We start from the raw sequence: 20,875 nt of genomic DNA on the forward strand, positions 1-20,875 counted from the left end.
CTAAAAGGTCCAAAGATTGTCATGGAATAAGGAAAATGTACTGGCCTAGAAATAAAACTCCAGCTGATAATTTTGGCGAGGAGGTATTGAGTTTGCAGTGTGCATTGTAGCAATGAGCAAACATCTCCATTTCTCCTCTGTGTGAGGCATGTGATCTTAAATTTTTTTTAATAATAGGCTTTGATTAAATGTAGCAACAAGAAAGCAACAAGGTGGGATGCTGACATTAGGATCTCCATCTGTTATATGGTTGGGGGTTATACAGTACAGAACATTCTGCATAATGAAATATTTTAAATAATGCACACAATATGTTTAAATATCATAGTGTTGATATGATAAGCACACATATTTCATTAAAGTGTTGATAATAATCTATTAGAAATAGCTAACATAAGTTTATAAGGTCCCCAGAATTCTTCCACAAGCTCAATGTCAAGCCAAAAAAGACCAGAGGGGAGGGAGTCGTTTTGGAGCATACTACAAACTTGTTTGTAGAAAGATTCTTAGAATGAAACAAAGGAGGTACTATGCAAACTTAATTTAGTCAATACTGAACATAAAAGGGTTTCAGGTTGCATCTAACTTTTCATCTAACAAAGTCTAACCAAATTGAATCTCCATAGCCATTTTTGTCTTTATTAAGGCAATTGCTTCTGCCTTTCTGTGTAATCTAAATGGCATGTGGATGAGTTAAAGAATGTAAGTTGCTTCATACTTATAAAACCCTTTTCAGTCTTCTGCAAAATGTTTTGCCTGCTTCTCCAGTTCAGGCTTCCTTTGATATAGAAAAGATTTTTTTCAAAAGAATATAAATGGGCAGCACTGGTATTTAGTTTCACAAAAATAGCATGGGTCGCTCTTAACCTGGAAAATAATTTTGCACGTCTAAAAAATGGATTTGCAACTAGTGTTGCCAGGTCCAAATTGGGAAATTCCTTGAGATTTGGGGGATGGAGCCTAGAGAGGCAGGAATTTGGGGAGGGGAGGGGCATCAGTGGGGTATGATGCCATAGAGTCCACCCTTCAGAGCAGCCATTTTCTTCAGGGAAACTGATCTCTGTTGCCTGGAGATCAGTTGTAATGCTGAGAGCTCTCCAGCTACCACCTAGAAGCTGGCAACCCTATTTGCAACTTGAGCACGTAAACTAAGCATAATGGGTAAGTCTGTATGTTCCCAAAATACATAGTGGGAAGTGCCCTTCCTACAATGTACAAATGGACCAACATCCACTAACCCAGCTTATCTTCTGAAGCCTTTGTGAACTCTGTCTCATACACACTCAAGATTATCCTTAGCACTTTTTTCTTATACCATGTGCCATTATTTCAGAGAACAGTAATTACCATGTCAAATGCTTCAGCACTGCCATGTACCTTTTTGTGGTCTGAAAGACTTCCATGTTATAATGTTTAGTGTTTGGCTTGAAGAGCAGTTAGAAGCAATGGGGTCTGGCAAAATACAACAGCCAGCCTCCTTCTGGGCATCAACTGCATACAGAGACACTGTACTGGTTTCCTATCAACTTGTAAACACAATTTAAGGTGCTGGTGTTAACCTATAGAGAGCTGTAAATGGGATAAGCATAACTTAGGCATCAGTTGCCTCTTCATATGGGCCATCCCACCCTTTAATATCTTCAAAAGAGATCCTTCTTTGTTATGGTCCCTGTTTTGCTGAACTTCCTCCAAATCCATCATCACAGGAAATCTGCAAGCAAGTAAATCTGTTTTTATTCAGATGCACAATTAGACATGTGTTGAGGAATGGTTTTTTATTAGTTTTTATGTTGTACTGCTAATGTTATGGTTTCAGATTACATTTTGCACAGCTGTAAATATTTGTAAACTATCTTGATAGTAAGAGAACTGGGAGATTGCATCATAAACGTTAAACAAAACAATAATCCAAAGCCTCTGGGTTTCCTTTGCTGTTTAGCTCCTCCGAGTGAACCAACACACTTTACAGTGGAAGACATTTCCGACACTTCTGTTACTTTGAAGTGGAGGCCCCCTGAACGGATTGGAGCAGGAGGGCTAGATGGCTACAACGTTGAGTACTGCAAAGAAGGATGTGAGTAAACCTTAGTGCAGGCAGCATATTCCTAAGTACCAGCGCCAGATCTAGGGTTGCCCACACCCGGCGCAACCCTTGGCCGGCCACCTCGTGCTGCGTGATGACGTCACTGAAGTGACGTCATCACACAGGGCGGAACGGAGGCAGCGTGCGGGGCTGGGAAGCCGCCCGCGCCATTTGCCTCCCCGCAGGCGAATGGCGTGGGCGGCCTTGCAGCCCCCCACGCTGCTTTCGCCTGCCCCGCAGGACAGGGGGTGGCCGGCTTGCTGGGCACCCCCTGCCCTGCAGGGCAGACAGAAGGCAGCACGGCCCCCCGCACTGCTTTCACCTGCCCCGCAGGACAGGGGGCGGCTGGCTTGCCACGCACCCCCTGCCCTGCAGGGCAGGCAAAAAGCAGCACAGCCACCTGCACCATTCGCCTGCCACGCAGGACAGGGGGCAGGCAGCCGCCCCCTGTCCTGCGGGGCAGGCCAATGGTGCGGGCAGCCCCACAGCCCCCTGTGCTGCTTTTTGCCTGCCCTGCAGGACAGTGGGTGCGCGTTAAGCCAGCCGCCCCCTGTCCTGCAGGGCAGGCAAAAGGCAGCGCGGGGGGCTTCAAGGCTGCCCGCGCTGCTGCCTGCGCCCTCTGGCAGCTGGCAGCTGCTCCCGGCACCCCCTCCCTGGTGGCGCTGGGGGCAGACTACCCCCCCTGCCCCCCCTCGATCCGGCCCTGCTAAGTACTCACATGTATCAGACCATCTGGTTCAATATTATGCTTCTTAGGAAGCCCACAAACACAAAATGAAGACAATACCCTTACCTCACTGTTTGCCTCCCTGCTCCCCCCCACAGCCATACTACCTCTGGACATGAAACACAGGTACTATCAGTTGATAGGTCTACCCTCCTTGAATTTCTCTAATCCCCTTTCAAAACCATCCAAGCCAATTACCATCTTCACCTCTAAGTACAGGAGTTTGGGCTGTCTTTGGTAAAGAAGGCAACAGCTATTAAGCAAATCAAAGATGAAAGAGATGGGATGGAAACAGCATTGTCAATGTCTTCCTAGCAGAAATTAAACACAGCCTATAATTCTACAGAATCATTACAGAGATAATGTATCATAGGAGTTAAGAGCATAAGCTATGAACAGGAAATCCGTAATGGAAATCTAAGTTCAGCTATGCAGTCCCAGGATAATTTCAGGCAAGCCACAATCTCTGAACGTCCCCCCATTTCCAGTCTGTAATGTAAGGAGATGACTGTATATTGATACGCTTTCATTAAAATCACTGACATATTTCTACCATGTGAAGCAACATAACTGACCACACAGATCTCTCTTCCAAGCTCTCTAATTATCATTAAAATCATTTTAAAAAGCCAACTTCTTTCTCAATTTCAACCAGTTGCAAAAACCACGTTCCATTTGAATTCCTTTTAGACATAGCTTTAGAAAATCTGGAGCAAAACTCTTCTTTAGTCTTTACAGTGAGAGAAATGTATTTTTGCAGCCACAGAATGGATTCCAGCTCTTCATGGCCCCACCGAGCGCACCAACGCCTTGATTAAGGATTTGGTGACAGGAGAAAAACTTCATTTTCGTGTCACAGCTGTAAATCTGGCTGGTACAAGTCAACCAGCAATTACCAAAGAACCAGTTACTATCCGAGAAGTCTTGCGTAAGTATACACAGCCACTATCCTTCATTCTGAGCCCATTTGTAATGATATTAATGAAGAAATAGGGAATTTGATGGTATCGTGATGACTTTATTAGAGAAAGAAAAGGAGGCACAAATCTTCTCATTCTAGGATATCTGCAAAGCTATACTCCCAAATACTAAATTCATGTTATATATTAGACACAAAAAGTATTTCATTACTGGTTATAGAAATACTACAAGGGTGTTCAATGGCAAGGAAGCCATTAAGATTGCATTATTTATGGCCCATTCATTTTAAAATTTAGCTTTTTGCACAGAATCAAGGCTTTTAGTCAGATTTCCATTTGTATAAAACAACTGCTAGCATTCATGGACACAGAGATAAACTTTAACTGTTGAAAGCATTGACTCCCCCAACCCAAACACAGTAAGGCATTGGATTCAGTCCTTCCACTTCCATGAAAAGCTGATAGTATCCAATATCAGTTCAATGTGGCACATATCAGCCTCAGTCCAGAAACCTATTTCATAACCCTTTTATTTAGGACTGCTGTTTGTTTTTAGGAAACAATCCTATTGGCTGGCTTAATGTGTTTTAAAACTTCATTTTATTCATTTTGTGATCGTTATTTTATATATATTATATAAGCTGCCTTGAGTTCCTGCAAGGTAGAAAGGTTGCTAATAAATGTTTAAAACAAACAAATAAATAAACCTCACTCATAAAGGGACCAGGACCTCTCTCTATTAAAGGGGCTACCTAAAAAGGTCTGAATCCAATTTCCAAGTAAATATTTAGTTTAGGAGTGTGCACTTGGATATACCTGAGCCAAAAGTAAACTGGAAATTAGCTATTTGGGACCAACTCAGGGTTATTCAAAATGACTGAAAACTCTCCCAAAATCCAGGAGAAGTCAGAGGCCAGGTCTACCCTGATAGAAAAGAATGGCTCTTTAAATTTTAAAGGGATTGGAGAAGCTAATAGCTGATTTGGTGGGCTTTGCCTCAGAGGCTAGGTCTACTGCTCATAGGAAATAATAGAGTCATATTTCCTATGGGCAGTGTATAGGCCAGTAGACATGGCCTCTCTACCACCTATAGGATCTAATGGGTCCATTATTTCCTGTGGATAATAGACCTAGCCTCCAAGGCCATGTCTATCCAATCAGTTGTTAGTCAGCATCTCTAAGCCCTTTAAAATTTAAAGAGCCATTCCTGTCTATGGAGTAGACCTGGCCTCTGATTTTGAAGGCCATGTCCTCCCATAGAAAAATAATGGCACTTTAAATTTTAAAGAGACTGGAGACAACCACTAACAGCTGATTGGGTAGACTTGGAGGCTAGGTCTATCACCCCCAAGAAATAGTGGACCCATTATATGCTGTCCCCAAATCCAGATTGGAAATTAATCTGAAAAAAATTGATGTGCATACCCCTAATTTAGTTACTTAATTCTGCTTGGATTTTAATGAATAAAGATCCCTTTTGGGTTTGGGAGATACTTCACTTATTCTAGATTTATATCCTTTCCTTATGAATCTCAATCCCTTCTCTTCTGTTACTACTTTTATATAATAAAATATCAGTAAGCCCCATATCACCTTCTTTTCTGTGATTACTTAGGTTGCCCTAATGAACAGTTAGGGCCATGTACCTAACCTAACTTGAATTTGTGAACTATCTTGTAATTTTACTTGATTACATCAGAAGATCAAATTCAGTTTGCATAACATGTATAATTTATTCTGCCAGTCATCAGTTCACAAAAGTTTCTCATTTATAGTATTTCTGATTATTAAGAACTAGATTGTACATGATTTTTTAAGAAGTTGGATTTTCTTCCTCAGAATAAGTTTTATACTACTTGAACAGTTGCTATGCTATGCTATGTTCATACTTGGTGTTCAGTGTGATCCTAATGCCAAACAGTGACATTGCCTAGGTTGTGAGAACAAATGTTTTGTTACTTGGATGTCCACAATCGAGGTTATTATTCATCACCTTGTCTGCAGGCCAAAGGGACAAGTGGTCTAATTCACTTGACTGGAATCCAAAAAGATATGACACAGGGCTTTTTTTCTGGGAAAAGAGGTGGGGGAACTCTCACCCAGGGCAACTCCCGGGAGGAAGTGGTGCACCTCTCAATACATGCACGAGCATGCACTGTGTGCGTGCTCCCGAGACTGCATGATGACATCTCTTCTGGGAAGTGATGTCATCATGCAGGCATGGCCACCCCAGGAGCACTCCATGCTCCAGTGGGGGGTCCAATTCGGCCCGGAATGGGCCGCTCCGCCGTGGGGGAGCACTCCCCCGCCTAGCAGTGGCCAGATCTAGGCCATTTCAAGCCCAAATTGGGCCAAAACAGGCCCAAAACAGCCCAGATCAGCCTGGAACAGGCTGTTGCCACATGGGAGAATGCTCCCCTGCAGGGCAGCAGCCCAAAACCTGGCCATTTAGGGCCTGATCCAGGCCATTCTGGGCCCAAATTGGACCAAAATGGGCTACAAATTGCCAGGATTGGCCTGGAACAGTCTGCTGCTACATGGGATAGTACTCCCCTGCTGAGCAGCGGCACGATCCTGGCCATTTTGGGCCTGATCTTGACCATTTTGGGCCTGAATTGAGCCTAAAATGGCTAAAAAGGGCCCAAAATGGCCAGGATTGGGCAGCTGCCAGGCAGGGAAGTGTTCCCCCACCTGGCAGAGGCTCAATCCTGGCCATTTCGGGCCCATTCCTGGCCACTTCAGGCCCAAATTGAGCCCAAAGGTACTCAAAACGTCCAAGATTGGGCCGCTGCCAGGCAGGGGAGTGTTCCCCTGCTCAGCACTGGCTGGATCCTGGCCATTTTGGCCAAGATCCAGGCAGTTTCAGCCCTGATCTGGGACCAAAATGGCCAAAATGGCTCAGAATGGGGCTGAAATGGCCCAGAATGGGCACTGAACCCTCCCCCGCCGAGCACCGGCCCGATCCTGGCCATTTTGGCCCCAATCTGGGCTGTTTCAGCCCGATCCAGGCCGTTTTGGGCCCTAAATGGAACTCTGGCAGGTTATCTGAAACACGTCGTTGTTTCCCATGTGCAGGAGGGTCGTGATTAACCCAGTTTTTAAGTGTTTTTTGTGAGGCCTGTTTTGGTCTGTGTTTATTTGTGATGCAGGTTTTTCACACGATTCAACACTGTATCAATGCATGCAAAGGCTTTTTTGTGCTTCAGAAGAGTCCTCCCACAAATCTCCAACCCCTCCTCTCACCATTACCTTTTCTTCAAACTTCACACATGCATCTGGCTTGCATGCACAATTGTATAATTCCCCTCCCCCTTTTTACATCTCTTAATGGTCCTTGCACTATTATGATATCTACGTATATAAAGGGAATCATACTGCAGTGCTTGCTACATTGGACCACTCAGCAATCAGACTATCAGTCTAGGAACAGCTTTGAGAACAGAATGCCATTTCTGATTTTATTTTAAACTAGCAATAAGTTCCATTGTTTGAGAAAATACAATGGGCCCTAGCAGTGCCTCCCCCCGCACCTCCCCCTAGGCATCAGTTGAAGCAGGATCGTGGAAGAGATTGCAAATTCCCTCCCCCTCCAGTCCCTTAGCCACTGCTCAGCTTGTGCATGGCTCTGTGGAGGCAGCAGGGAGTCCCTCTGGCTGCTGCAGAACCTTGGGAGGGCCTTGCCACCACGCTGAGCCTTTCTGGGCATCTGAAAGCCCTGAGGAGGCAGTGGGGAGGCAAACCATTTTGCCCCTGACTCGCTTCTTATCCCTGCGTACTGTGGCTGCATGGCGATAAGGAGTGAGTGGTCAGGAACATGGTTTGCCTTTTATATAGTAGGCTATGAAATCGCGCAATTGCACTACTAGGGGTGTGCAAAGGCACCCTGGTTCATGTTTCCCGAATCTGGCAAACCCGAATTGAGAAGCCGATTCGGGTATAGCAGAAACCCGAATCGCCCAGAGAATCACAAAAGCACAATTCCTGTCAAAAACACTTTATTTCTTGAACAGCTTTAGGTTACACAGCAGGGGGGCACACCAAAGGGCATTCCAGCATTCCACCTCACAAAAATAACACAACTCACTTAACATCAGAGAATCACAAAAACAATTCCTGTCAAAAACACTTTATTTCTTGAACAGCTTTAGGTTACACAGTAGGAGGGCACAACAGGGCATGATAGCAGTGTACTACACAAAATAATACAACCCACTTCACCATTTTTGACAGCAATTGTGTTTGGGTGATTCTCTGATGTGAAGTGAGCTGTGTTATTTTTGTGTAGTACACTGCTTTCATGCCCTGTTGTGCCTTCCTACTGTGTAACCTAAAGCAGTTAAAGAAATAAAGTGCTTTTGACAGCAATTTTTTGGGGTGATTCTTTAATGTGAAGTGAGTTGTGTTATTTTTGTGTAAGATACTGCTGCCATGACCTTTGGTGTGCCCCCCTGCTGTGTAACCTAAAGCTGTTCAAGAAATAAAGTGTTTTTGACAGGAATTGTGTTTTTGTGATTCTCTGATGTTAAGTGAGTTGTGTTATTTTTGTGAGGTGGAATGCTGGAATGCCCTTTGGTGTGCCCCTCTGCTGTGTAACCTAAAGCTGTTCAAGAAATAAAGTGTTTTTGACAGGAATTGTGCTTTTGTGATTCTCTGATGTTAAGTGAGATGTGTTATTTTTCTGTGTGGGGGACTGCTGGTGTAATGTGTCATAATGCTTTGCCTACTTGTACTTTGAAAGGGAGAAAATAATTTTTTAAAAACTTTATTTTGTGTTGTTCGTGTTTTATTCTTTGTTGTGCAGTTGGTTCCCATCATAGGGGACAATGGGGCTGGCTGGCCAGCCATCTCTGTAGGTGGTGGGGGAATTTGAGGGAGGGTGTCTGTGGTTCAGGTGCTCTTTCACAGGGACAAGCTGGCACTCAGAAGTGTGCCCACCATTGTGGCACCCCTGGGCAGTGCAGAATTGCCCAGGGAAAGAGAGTTTAGAAGTTCCCAGCATAGGGAACAAAGGGAGAGGGCTGGCCTTTGCCAGCCTGTTCCTGGGGTTATGGATGTGGGGCTGCTGGGGGTGGATTTGGGTCTGTGAGGGGCTAATGTGGGGATTTGGGTCTGTGTGTGGCAGCTGGGGGGGAATTGGGTTTGTGTGGGGCTGTAGGGGGTGGACTTTGGGGGCTGAGAGCACCTACTTGGGGAGGCCATGAAATGCCCCCCCAAGTGGGAGCTGGCTGAGCCTTGGTGGGGGGTGGGAGTAGAGGTGGGAGAAGGGCCCCTGAGGGTAGGGGGGCATTTTGCATGCAAAATGCCACCCCTGGCAGGACAAGCCTCCCCCAGCTGTAAATAGTAGAGAAAAGAGCACCTACTTGGGGAGGCCATGAAATGGCCCCCCCAAGTGGGAGCAGGCTGAGCCTTGGTGGGGGTGGGAGTAGAGGTGGGAGAAGGGCCCCTGAGGGTTGGGGGGCATTTTGCATGCAAAATGCCACCCCTGGCAAAGGAAGCCTGCCTCTTCATTTTTTCCCCATAGGAAATAATGAAGAAGATTAGCAGCAGCAAGCTAAAAAGACGCTCACTTTTCCCTTTCTTAGGCGAGGATAGGGGGACCTGGTGTGGGGGGCCATAACATGGCCCCCCCAAAGTCCAATCGGTCTGAACCTTGGGGGGTTGTTAGAGAGGAGCTAGAGGAAGGTCCCCACCAATTTTGGCTTGATTCGGTGGGAAAATGCCTCCCCCAGGCATCCGGGAAGACGGAGGCATTTTCCCATTGAAAAACCCAAATCAACCCGAATCAACCTGAATCGATTCGGGTTATGGCGATTCGGAAAACCCGAATCGATTCGGGTTTCCCCGAATCAACCCGAATCGGGGTGATTTGGGTTTTTTTCGGGTTTCCAAAACCCGAACTGCACACCCCTATGCACTACTCTACTGTTCGCATATTTATGAAACACTTTTGCATTTAAAACTTTGAGTGGGAAAGCAATGGTAGAGAATGGAATACTACACGTGCCCAGTTTCTACAGAAGCTGAAAGACAGGACAACAGTATAGCGCAATCCTGCATGCGCTCAACAAAAAAAAAAGGAATGTTGGACAGGGATGCGCCAACATCATATGTGACGAGGCGCATATAAAGAACACATTTTCTGTTTGGGGACCTTTTTTTCTATGACAAACACCCACAAAACATGCATGAGGAAGTTGCATATGAAAGGTGAGTTCTAGAAGCAGATCAGGAAGACGTGACTTTGAGACGGGAAAAACCCGATAAAATTGGAACATGTGGAAGTGACCAGGGACCCAGAGCAGCTTATATCATGCTCCTCTCTTTCATTTTATCCTCACAACACTGTTAGGCTAGTTAGGCTTAGAGAGTATGACTAGCACAGGATGACAGAGCACCATAGCAGAGCGACAATTCAAACCTGAGACTCCCAGATCCTAGTCTGAAACTCTAGACACTGCACTGCATTGGTTTTCGTAGAGTAGCCGCTGTTGGACAGTAGCAAGCAGCCAATCCTGGTGAGTCATGCAGGTCATGTGGTAGCAAATCACCCAGTGGTTGCTGAAGGGCCTGGTCACTCAAGGCCAAGACAGCCCTCAAAAGAGCCCCCGCTCCAAAACAGCCCTCAAAAGAGCCCCCGCTCCTGCCTTTTGTTGACAGAACCCAAGGTTTGAGGATGGGTGATGTTGTTGTGGCTGCCTAGCAACTCACACAACAACCAGTAAAATCTCCTTCTTAAAGGTACAGGCATTGCTTCTATTATTTCTATTGGTTGGTAAATCCCCTAACCAATGTTTTTTGCTTATTAGACTTCAGATTTTTCTACAAATCTGGGACTTTTCTCAGATTTGTAAAATGATCTGTCTTGTCTGTTCATGGCCCCAGTCTCTGCATTTAAGTATCCACAGATGGGCCACTTTAGTTATAGTGATGTACCTTAATACTATTTGGTTCTCTCTTTTCCACTTTGTAGTCTGAATGCAGAACTCTTGAGACATACTGAAAAGGTCTTGGTCTCATAAGAAAGTCACAAGATTTTGTTGGGCTGCTTTTCCTAAAGGAAAGGTAGCTGTGTAGGGGGGTTAACCCACCACATAAAAAAACTTTCCATTTTATCTCTCTTGTAGAAAGAAACATTTACATATATGATATATTCAACCAGACACAGAGTCTATATCATCTTTAAAAACAGTGTGGCAAGCCATATGTGACCTATAGAGCTTCCCAAACACTAGTAGGTTTCATTCTCCACCATTTGGATTGCCCTGGCAACAAACAACCAAAACAAACTAACCTTATAAAAAAGTCTTCTTTGATACCTAGTTCTGCCTTTTTACTGCACCCCTCTTTCCTGCTATGTTTCTTTTTGCCTGCACCTGTCTTGTGACCTCCAGCAATCAGCTTTCAGAGGATTGAAGAGGTTGTTGGAGGAAGGAGTGGTCTGTGTTTGTTGGCTCCTTCTAATAACACTTCGTGAGGTCCTCATGGATTGAGTTAGTTTTGCATAGGGAAGTGCTGGACAGACATTGCACCACTTATGAAAACTTCCAGAGAGAAGGCTTAAAAATTAACCTCCTCTTTTGCATGATAAAATCTGTTTTGTTGTTGTTGTTGTTTTTGGTTTGGGAGTAAGTTGGGATTCATGCCTCTACAGGTGAAACTGAGGAGGTACAGTCCTTGAGTGAAGAAATTCACACATCAAATAGATGTGGAACACTGGCATGCAACACTCCAAGGAATCCCAGAGTTCCCTGGAAAACCCCAGACTGAAGTTATCAGCCAGATTAAGTTCTGGGTTTCCTGGGATGCTCATCAGGAATACCTTAATGAGAAGATGAATAATGATGGAGAAACTTCTCTTAAAAGTACCTTACTACCAATGACCTTCCCCCTAAATGTAGTGTTTTACAGAAGTTTTGCACGTGTCCCAGAAGGTACTAGTCTACTCTGTGTTCATGCAAAATGACAGTAAGGCATGAACAGCAGGCTGAATGAACTGCATCTGTAACCTAAAACACACTTAGGAATCTTCCACAAGATTCTATGGTAATCATAGGGACTTCCTCAGCAGGCAAATCATTGTGGAAAACATTCTCTGATAACTAAGTTAATAACTACAATAGCAAAATTAAGATGTTTGCCCTTTTAAAGTGGAAAATAGAAGATTTTTTAACCTCGTGACCTTTTTTTGCACAGGAGGTTTTTGCCACATTTGGCCCCATACCTCTTCAAGTTTTCTTCCAACGTCCAGACAATTAACTCCTCCTTAAGATTTCAGTGCGGCATTTCAAGTGTTCTCTTCCAAGTTTCTCCCTGTGCAGAAAAAGTGCAGGCGGACAACTCGGAAGAGAACCCGTGAAATGCTGCACTGAAATCTGGAGGAGGAGTTAATTATCCAGAATTCGGAAGAAAACCCAGAGGCATGGAGCCAAATGCAGCAAAAATTGCCCATGTAAAAAAGGCCCCCGTTCATTATGCCCTTGTCTCCATTACAACTTCCCTGTGTTCATATCATGGTGGGTTTCCACTAGATACAGGTTTCTGCCTCAATCTCGTATTCAGCAACAGCTCTGCTTGTCTAGTCTCATCTCCACTGTGGCACTGACTGCTCAAATAAAATTTGCTTCTGGAATTTATTTATTTAAATTTATTTGAACCCAATAATGTACAATGGCTTTCAACCACTGAACAATCCTTAGCACTGTAATGACAGTTTTCATTCTGGTTTGTTTGGGATTTATAAATACTTTATATTAACTGTCAACATAATTCCTTCATTCATGTAAAAATATTCTGTAAATTGAAATCAATGTTTGATCTACAGAACGCCCCAAAATCTGGATGCCACGCAACCTCAGGCAGACCCTAATGAAGAAAGTGGGTGATACTGTAAATACTATGATTCCTTTCCAGGTACGTGATTGAATCTGTTTGATCATAAAAAAATCTCTTCCTCCAATTCCTGGAAAAACCAATACACCTTTGCAACTCTCCCATACCATTACTTTCTCTAGGGTAATTAGAATTCTTTGAAAATAAAAACTCATACAAAATTGCAACTTCACTGAAATGCATGCATCTCTATACTCTGCACTCTATTTCTTTAACCTGTTAAATTTTTGGCCCTTACAGATTTCCTAGCTCTACTCTTGCTTTCACTAAAAGGATAGCTTTACTTTCACTGAAATCAATTTTAACGGCTTTCAAGACAATCAATATATAATAAACATTTCTCTTTTGTTACATAGAAGAAAGATTTCTTTTTACTCCCGTGCAATGCTTTTGCTGAAAGGTTTCATATTTTCCCAACCAGCAAAACACCAGGAAAAAGCTATCCTGTCCCACCACTACCCAGCTACTGTCTCAATTATCACTATTACTTGTGGTGGGAATTTTTTTATGGGTGTGTGGGTGGCTCCTTCCCACCTTTAATAGGGAGAGAGAAACTGGTGCCAGGGGGGAATCCCAGGAACCTGCCTGCAGCCCTTTCCCCTTTGACTCCCACTTTCTCCCTCTCCCTCACCAGATCCTGCCGGTTAGCTTTATCTCTGGGGTTCGTTCTTATGGTTTTCTGCAGCCAGTCATCCTGGTTTTGGGGGTAAGCCTTCGTCTCCCACCTTTAAGGGTACTTAACACTTACACAATATAATGCTAAAGCAGAAGGGTTTTATTGAAGCAGAATAAAATGAAACACAAAGCAGTTTGCTACAAATGGAATACAATTCAAACTTACAGCTTGCAACTTAACTTCTAAAATCCTAAGAAATCACTTAACACTTGACACACTAAATGAATACAGGCAACTTATATTCTAACACTTAAACCTAAGACAACTACAGAAAAACCTGAGGATTCCCTGGGCTGGAGCCAAAGTGCAGCAGCGAGGCTCCCCAAAAAGGGAGAGCCTCCCTGGCTACTTATTTATTTATTTATTTATTTTATTCAATTTATATACCGCCCATCCCCAGGGGCTCTGGGCGGTGAACAGTTAAAATCGATAAAAACAAAAACTAAAATCAATATACAAATAATAAAACAAATTAACAAAGTGCAGTGGTGGGGAGAACTTTCCCCACCCCAAAGGTGGGAGGCCGACATGGCACCGCCCCCTTCAATCACCAAACGCCTGGCGGAACAGCTCTGTCTTACAGGCCCGGCGGAACGATAATATGTCCCGCTGGGCCCGGGTTTCCATTGACAGAGCGTCAACGGGCTGGGACACTCTGATGGTCCAGTCCCTAGCTGTCCAGGCAGGCAGGTGCCGCCCCTAGACTCCCAGGTTCCGAGTCCAGAGCACCTTATGGTGGCTTGTAACCTTCTAGTGGTCCAATGGGCAGTGTGTCTTCACTACTGGAGTGGTCCTATTGGCTAATGGACCTGATCCAGGGTGACCAAAAATACTTGTTTACCTTATAGCCTTCTCTGCAAGACAGTCTTAGGAATTCGTTGCTGAAGTCAGCAGAAACGTGAAGTGGAACGTAGTGGCTTGTGCGCATGTGCAACTTTTTAGTTCAGGCCTACGACCTTGCTTTTTTTCCTATCCCTTATAGTGTGCCAAATGTAACACATTCCTTAGCAGGCTGCTTTGTAAAAGGAGATAAGGGAAAACCGAAGGTTAAGGAAAGAGAAAGGGAGGGGTTGAAGAGGAGTAGAGGGGGAAAAAACGTCCGCTTTGGAGAGTTTTAAACTGCCGCTTGTAATTTCTAGATGGAATGCTGCTATGGGCCTAGGTCTTTCAGGGCCAAACTCCAAAATTTCCCATGACATTACTGATATATAGAATATTGTTGAAGATGAGATACAAGCACTGATAGGACACGGCAAGATAACCATAAATAGAAACACACAATTCCACCCCATAGCATTTTATGTCCCATATTACTTTTGTGAACAGTTACTTAATTCACTTTTCTTCCTTAATTGTTTTATTGAACATTAGGACCACAATTCAGGCATAGGTTCATGCAACTTGTCATATGCAACTAGGAGCCCTTTGATGCGGATATGCATTCTGTGTTGCATCAAAAGGTGCTCTGGCCATTTCAGCAGGGTTCAGATGCACATCTCCACCAGCTATCAATGCATTTGCCTGTTTTAAAATAGAAATTTATTTTTCTGGAGAACAAAAGGCAGCAGTTATACATTTAAGTGGCAAATGCCAGCAATGCAACTTCCTTCTACTGCAGCATTGCTTAATCATTTAATTGTTCCCTTCCTTTTTGTAGTATGCTTCTGAGACACATATCATATACACATACTAGCATGTCCTTTCAAAAAAAAGAAAAGAAGTCTCCCTAAAGGACTGCCTCTGTTCATGTCCTTTAGTTATGCATTCATAACTGCTCATCTCAGAACTGCAACTGAAATGGATTGTTTGGTTTTATTTACCACATTGGAAAGGAGGTAAATAAAATCCACCAAATACTTTGAAAATTATTATTATTAAATTATTAACTAGTTGTTTGTCTTTTGCAGGGTAAACCTAGACCTAAAGTTGTCTGGACAAAGGATGGCCAGCCATTAGACTCCAAGGAGGTGGCAGTTCGGAATAGCACCACAGATACAATCCTGTTTATCCGAAAGGCTGAGCGGCATCATTCTGGAATATATGAAGTGGAGGTGCAAATTGAAAACATGAGTGATAAAGTTGCTATCACCATGCAGATTATGGGTGAGAGAGTGTTGGGGTCTCTTTGGGAACTCCTCCTTTAAGCAGTCATGCCAATACAAGAATCTGTCATACATGCAAGAATGAGGCACATGCTTCAAGTGCTTCCAAGAGCATCCCCATCCACTTCTTTAGAGGGGATGGTTCCACATGCAGGTTTCTATGCACATTTATATCCTGCCTCTCTTCCTCCAAGGAGTTCAAGGCAATATATTTACCATTCATGGAGGTAGCTTATCCAGATCTTGACCCAGATGCTTAGCTTCAGCAAGATTGCTGCATCATGTGCCTTCCAGTTATATTTTGGGAACATGGAGCCAGCGGTGTAGCGTGGGTTAGGGGTGCCCAAGGCAGGAGGGACTTCTGTGACATCATCATGCCAGAACTTCCGTGACATCATTCTAGGACTTCTGTGATGTCATTGTGCAGGCCCCCCGCCCCACCCCCCAGAGCACTCCCATGGTTCAGGCTGCTCACCTCACCACCCTTTACCTCTTCTCTGCAGCTGCCTGCGCCACCTCTAGGCGCTGAGTTGATGGCAGCAGCGTGGGTGGCTGTGGCAAAGAGGTAAGGAGCGGGGGAGGCAAGAGGCCCGAACCATGGGAGCGGGGAGTGGCAGGGAGACAAGTGAGGAGGTGGGCTGCCTGCCGCACTGGCAGGGTGCCCGGCCGAGCTTGTGGCAGACCACAGGGGCAGGCCACTCTGGTCCCCCCCAGAGTGTTCCCACAGTTGGGCCGCTTGCCTCACCGCCCCTTACCACTTCGCCGCAGCTGCCTGTGCTCCAAGCTGATGGTGGCAGCACGGGCAGCTGCAACGAAGAGGTAAGGGGTGGGGGAGACAAGTGGCCCAAACCGCAGGAGTGCTCAGGGTGTGGGGAGGCGCGCTGCCTGGCACGCTGCTGGGGTGCTCGGCTCGCTGGGCACCAAGCTAGTGGCGGCAGTGTGGATGGTTGCGGTGAAGGAGCAGGGAGGCAGGCAGGGAGTGCTCCCGTGGACATGGCACCACCTCAAAATTTTGCACCCAGGGTGACCGCCCCCCTCACTTCCCCACACTACACCACTGCATGGAGTACCTTCCTCCAATGAAATGAATGTGGAATATTCTGTGCATGTGGAGCAGTAAAAACAGGAGGGGGCTCCCCTGTGCTATTGCGACCAAGTAAACAACCTGAAGAGGCAGGGAGGAGCCCCTCCTTCCCTCCACAAAGGCATTCTAAGGATGTTTGGGCTCTCCCTTAATTTTTAACAATTATTCCCCAAAGCTGCTGTGGGGCTGCAGGGAACTCAAGTTGGGTCTGAGGAACCCAGAGCCAGCTCTTTAAAAACCTGCTTGATCCTGAGTTAGGTGACTTTTCTTGACAGATGTTTACTTACAGAGGGATTGAGGGGGCTAATCTCCCTCCTTTTTAGACCCATATTTAAGTTAGAAATATGACAATTGGGGAGCAAACTCCATCACCTTCCAAGAGAGGGGGTTAAAAAAATCATAACCTCTCACTAACAATCACTTATACTGCCAAGTCACAGGATAGAAAAAAAAAAGTTGTGAGGAAGAAATACAGTGAAAATTGGAAACAGTCCAACACTGTTGTGGGCAATGAATTGTGGCATTCCCCTACACATTTTTTTGCTCACATTCCTATATGTGGTAGATCAATGGAGCAATCAGATGGTAACAATCTCCAGGGTCCACAAAAGTGGTTTGGCTCTTGATCTAAGATGGCTCATTTTTATTTAGCCAGTATTAAGCAGCAGAAACTGGGAGTCCTTAACTTTTCCAGATCTTGAAATGTTTTTATCTTTAAATTTCTTTAGCACAAAAACTCTAACACACAGGGGCCTCCTAAGCAAAAAACAACAACCTAAAAATAAAGATAAAGACAGAATTGTTACTGGTGTTTACAATGTCATATGCCTGTGACTACTCTATTTTAATCTTTTACTTAGCCAGTTCTTATCCCTTCTTTCTGTGTTGGGTTCATGCCCTGATCTTTCCAGTGATAGCTCTGGATGTCCTCCAGGACTCCTGGAAAATAGGCAGGAAAATATGACCTCTCAACACGGTTTATGGTCATTAATCATTACCTCCTTCTGTGCATGGCTTTGGAGTGATTTTGCTCCTAAAACCTCATTGAATGAGATAGTGCCATTTTTCTCCTTGTGACAGCCAATTTGTTTTGTTCCAGCATATGGATTATTGTAGCATATCTTGCTACAGGGGTACATCATTTTTTAAAATTTTAAAACATTTATGTGTATATTAAACTTTTAAGTGGCATCGCAGTTCTGCAGAGTTCAGCAGTGAAATAATGCTTTGAGGGGAGAGGGAAGGAAAGAGTTCTTTGCTTTAAATGATCAACAGTGAGTGACAAATAAACTAACCCTTATTTTTATCCCATTTGCAGGAGGCTTGAAATCTTTTTTTAAACCCTAGAAAACAAGAGGGAACTGTAATACAGGGGTGGCAACTGATAACTGTTTTGTTTTACATATGTTAGGGAAATAACAGAAACAAAGAAATGTGTTTGTTCATTGCTTGTGTTAAAGATAGATCTTTACGTCTAGATATTGTATGATGGGTTTTATTTGTGCAGACAAGCCTGGCCCTCCTCAGAATGTGAAGATTGTAGATGTCTGGGGGTTCAATGTTGCACTGGAGTGGAAACCACCCCAGGATGATGGCAATGCTCAGATCACTGGCTACACAATCCAGAAGGCAGATAAAAAAACAATGGTAAAGGTCCAATTTGTTCAGATCTATGAATCCACTACCCTAAGAGATGCAGAACTAACACTATACTGCCTTGAGTTTATATCCATTGCCTCAAACAAAAATCATGTTCACAAGCCAATGAAGTGTCCCACCCCACCCCCCAATGTCACAACTGTAGTTGTACAACACATGCAGGTAGATGATAAATGAGTAGAAACATAATCACCTGAAATATTTATCTATGAAACAGTATAAATTAATTACATTCTAGAAGCAAAAGTTCCCTCTATTTATGACAGCCACTACTGTGACTCTCAATTATTTCTGAAGTAAATAGATATTTTAAAATCATATCATGGAGACAATAGTACTCATATAGCTGTATGGAACTCCTAAAGATAACTATTGTAAGGAAACTGATTTGTTGCTCACTGAGTTGGATCCAAGACTTCCATAAACAGAGTGAGTTCACTGAAGATTTTTTTATCCTCTCACCTTTTCCCCCTAGCAACTCTGAACCACCCTCTCTACCTCCCACTGACAGTCAGGAAACCTCAAGACAATTAGCCATACAGCATAAGGTTGCCCCAAAAAGGAAGATGGCAGGAATAACTCCTCTCCCACTGGTTCACCTTGCCCCTCCCTCCATACCACATGGCATATAGTTCAGGGTCCCCTGAGTCTCAGCAGAGGCTGGAGGGTGGGGTTGTAGTAGGAATTGAAAGCCAATAAAATAGCTTTTGTGAATTGTTTACATTCAATCGGTTGGGGAACATCTACTAATCTCACACCCACACAATTTCATATGCTTCTCTCAAGTAAAATGTTCTTGCATTCTTCATGGCACTTCAGAAATTCAGACTAGATATGTATTATGTATGACCGTTTGCAAGATAGCCCTCTTTTCTGACAATAGATTCTCTAATTTCAGGAATGGTATACTGTGTTTGACCACTATCGACGCACAAATTGTGTAGTGTCAGACTTGATCATGGGAAATGAATACTATTTCCGCATCTTCAGTGAGAATCTATGTGGATTGAGTGAAAATGCTGCAATCACCAAAAATTCTGCCTTCATTAAGAAAACAGGTAACATTATAGTTGATTACTAAGATTACTATTTATTTTTGCTGCAACTAGTAAAACTACCCCTTTAGAACTGTTACTTCTTACCCTGGGTTTTCAAATTATTTGCCTTCATGGAATACATCCTGCCTTAGGATCTGCCAAACAACCCATCTGTTTAGAGGATCCTTGGGCCTATTCTGTGAACCATGCTCAGTTCATCTGGGGCATTATTGCGTACAGTGGCACATTATGAGCTGAGTATGTGGCCTAAAAACACACCAAACAGTCCTTTGAGGATGCACCTTCTAGAGGAAGATCAGCAGTGGTAAGGAAGGGAGTGTGGTAGACCATCTGCTCTGCCTGTAGATATTCCCAAATTCAGTCAACTTCAGTTAAAAGGCTCAGGCACTAGATGATGTGAAAATTGATCTGAGACCTCAGAGAACTGCTGCCAGTCACAGTAGACAATACTGACCTTGATACTGACCTGGTTTAACACAGTTTAAGGCAGGCTCATGTGTGTTAAAGCTGATCTCATTCAGGAAGCCCTGATAGGCTCCAAAGAACCCAGGAATCCATGAAAGTTAGCATGAAATGCACTGTTATATCAAACGTGATAGAATGTGATGGGCAGCAGGCAGTATTTAACAATGTATAAATACTATCATTACATGTTACTTATCTTCTAGCATTTATTTGACAGGTATTATCCAATACTAATTGGTATTGGGCAGCTAATTGTTTCTGGATTTTTGCAAAAGTTAGCAAATTTCAAATATTTGCAGATCTCACCTTCTACCCTCCTCAGTGCACTACCTAACTGTACCCTTGCCCAAGAATGAATGACAGCCATTGATATACAGGCTGAGAGCCCAGTGGCACCTTAGAGACCAAAAAGATGTTAGGAGTGTAAGCTTTTGAGAGTCAGATCTTCCTTCTTCAGACTCAAATTCTGCTATTCTACTGCAGACCAACACTGCTACCCATCTAAAGTAGTCATTGACATGGCACTGTTGCTGACTGGCATGGCAAAGCTTTGCATGCCCAGTTCAGTCTCCATAGGTTATGAGCAACAAGTGTTCAAGAAAATTCCTGATCTACCCAAGAGCAACTACCCGTGGACCTGGCAGAGCTAGGTATGAGCAACTTTATATGTGGAAGTCGGTGTCAGGACTGACTATGTTTCTTATGTGATCTAACCAAAGAGACTCCATTTTAATCCTGTCAGTGTTTTAAGTGCTTCTTTTGCAGGTGACAACCAGTCCAGTAATAGTTATCTCAAAGAAGAGGAATGTTATGACTACAACCTTTCCAGCCTTGGGAAAGTTTCATTCTCTCAGCTTCAAGCCGTTTGTTTTGAGAACTATGGGGGGAGGATAGGACTTGCTGGGTTATGCTATTCTGTACCTTAACCTTTGCCTGTCATTCGTAACAATACTCGTGTACCAGCCAAGATATTGCATCTTGGTTAGTGGACTATAATGGTTGTTTATATTCAGTAAAATCTTTTGAAACCAATGGACTCATGTCTAATTGCAAGAGATAGGCTGGATTGCAACTTTTAATAAGCCACTGTCTGACAGTCGGTTGATGCATCCAGGGGCCCCAGTAAAATATGGATAATCCATAGGGTAGAACTCTCCATTCACCCCATCCTCCCTATAAAATGTCATGGCCCCTTCAATGGTTAAAAATAAA

At 43.9% G+C, this 20,875-nt stretch overlaps 1 protein-coding gene across 1 annotated transcript in view; it reads left to right on the forward strand.

The window, feature by feature from the left end:
- MYBPC3 (myosin binding protein C3) overlaps positions 1 to 20,875 on the forward strand; it is a 101,257-nt gene that overhangs the window by 75,871 nt on the left and 4,511 nt on the right. The window contains exons 26-31 of the mRNA XM_054969950.1: positions 1,940 to 2,074; positions 3,571 to 3,738; positions 12,552 to 12,640; positions 15,203 to 15,398; positions 17,989 to 18,128; positions 19,039 to 19,198. Of these exons, the coding sequence (XP_054825925.1) occupies positions 1,940 to 2,074; positions 3,571 to 3,738; positions 12,552 to 12,640; positions 15,203 to 15,398; positions 17,989 to 18,128; positions 19,039 to 19,198 (888 nt within the window). The remainder of the gene's footprint in view (positions 1 to 1,939; positions 2,075 to 3,570; positions 3,739 to 12,551; positions 12,641 to 15,202; positions 15,399 to 17,988; positions 18,129 to 19,038; positions 19,199 to 20,875) is intronic.

The sequence above is a fragment of the Eublepharis macularius genome, chromosome 2 (assembly GCF_028583425.1).
Source record: "Eublepharis macularius isolate TG4126 chromosome 2, MPM_Emac_v1.0, whole genome shotgun sequence".
In the NCBI taxonomy this organism is placed as follows: Eukaryota; Metazoa; Chordata; class Lepidosauria; order Squamata; family Eublepharidae; genus Eublepharis; species Eublepharis macularius.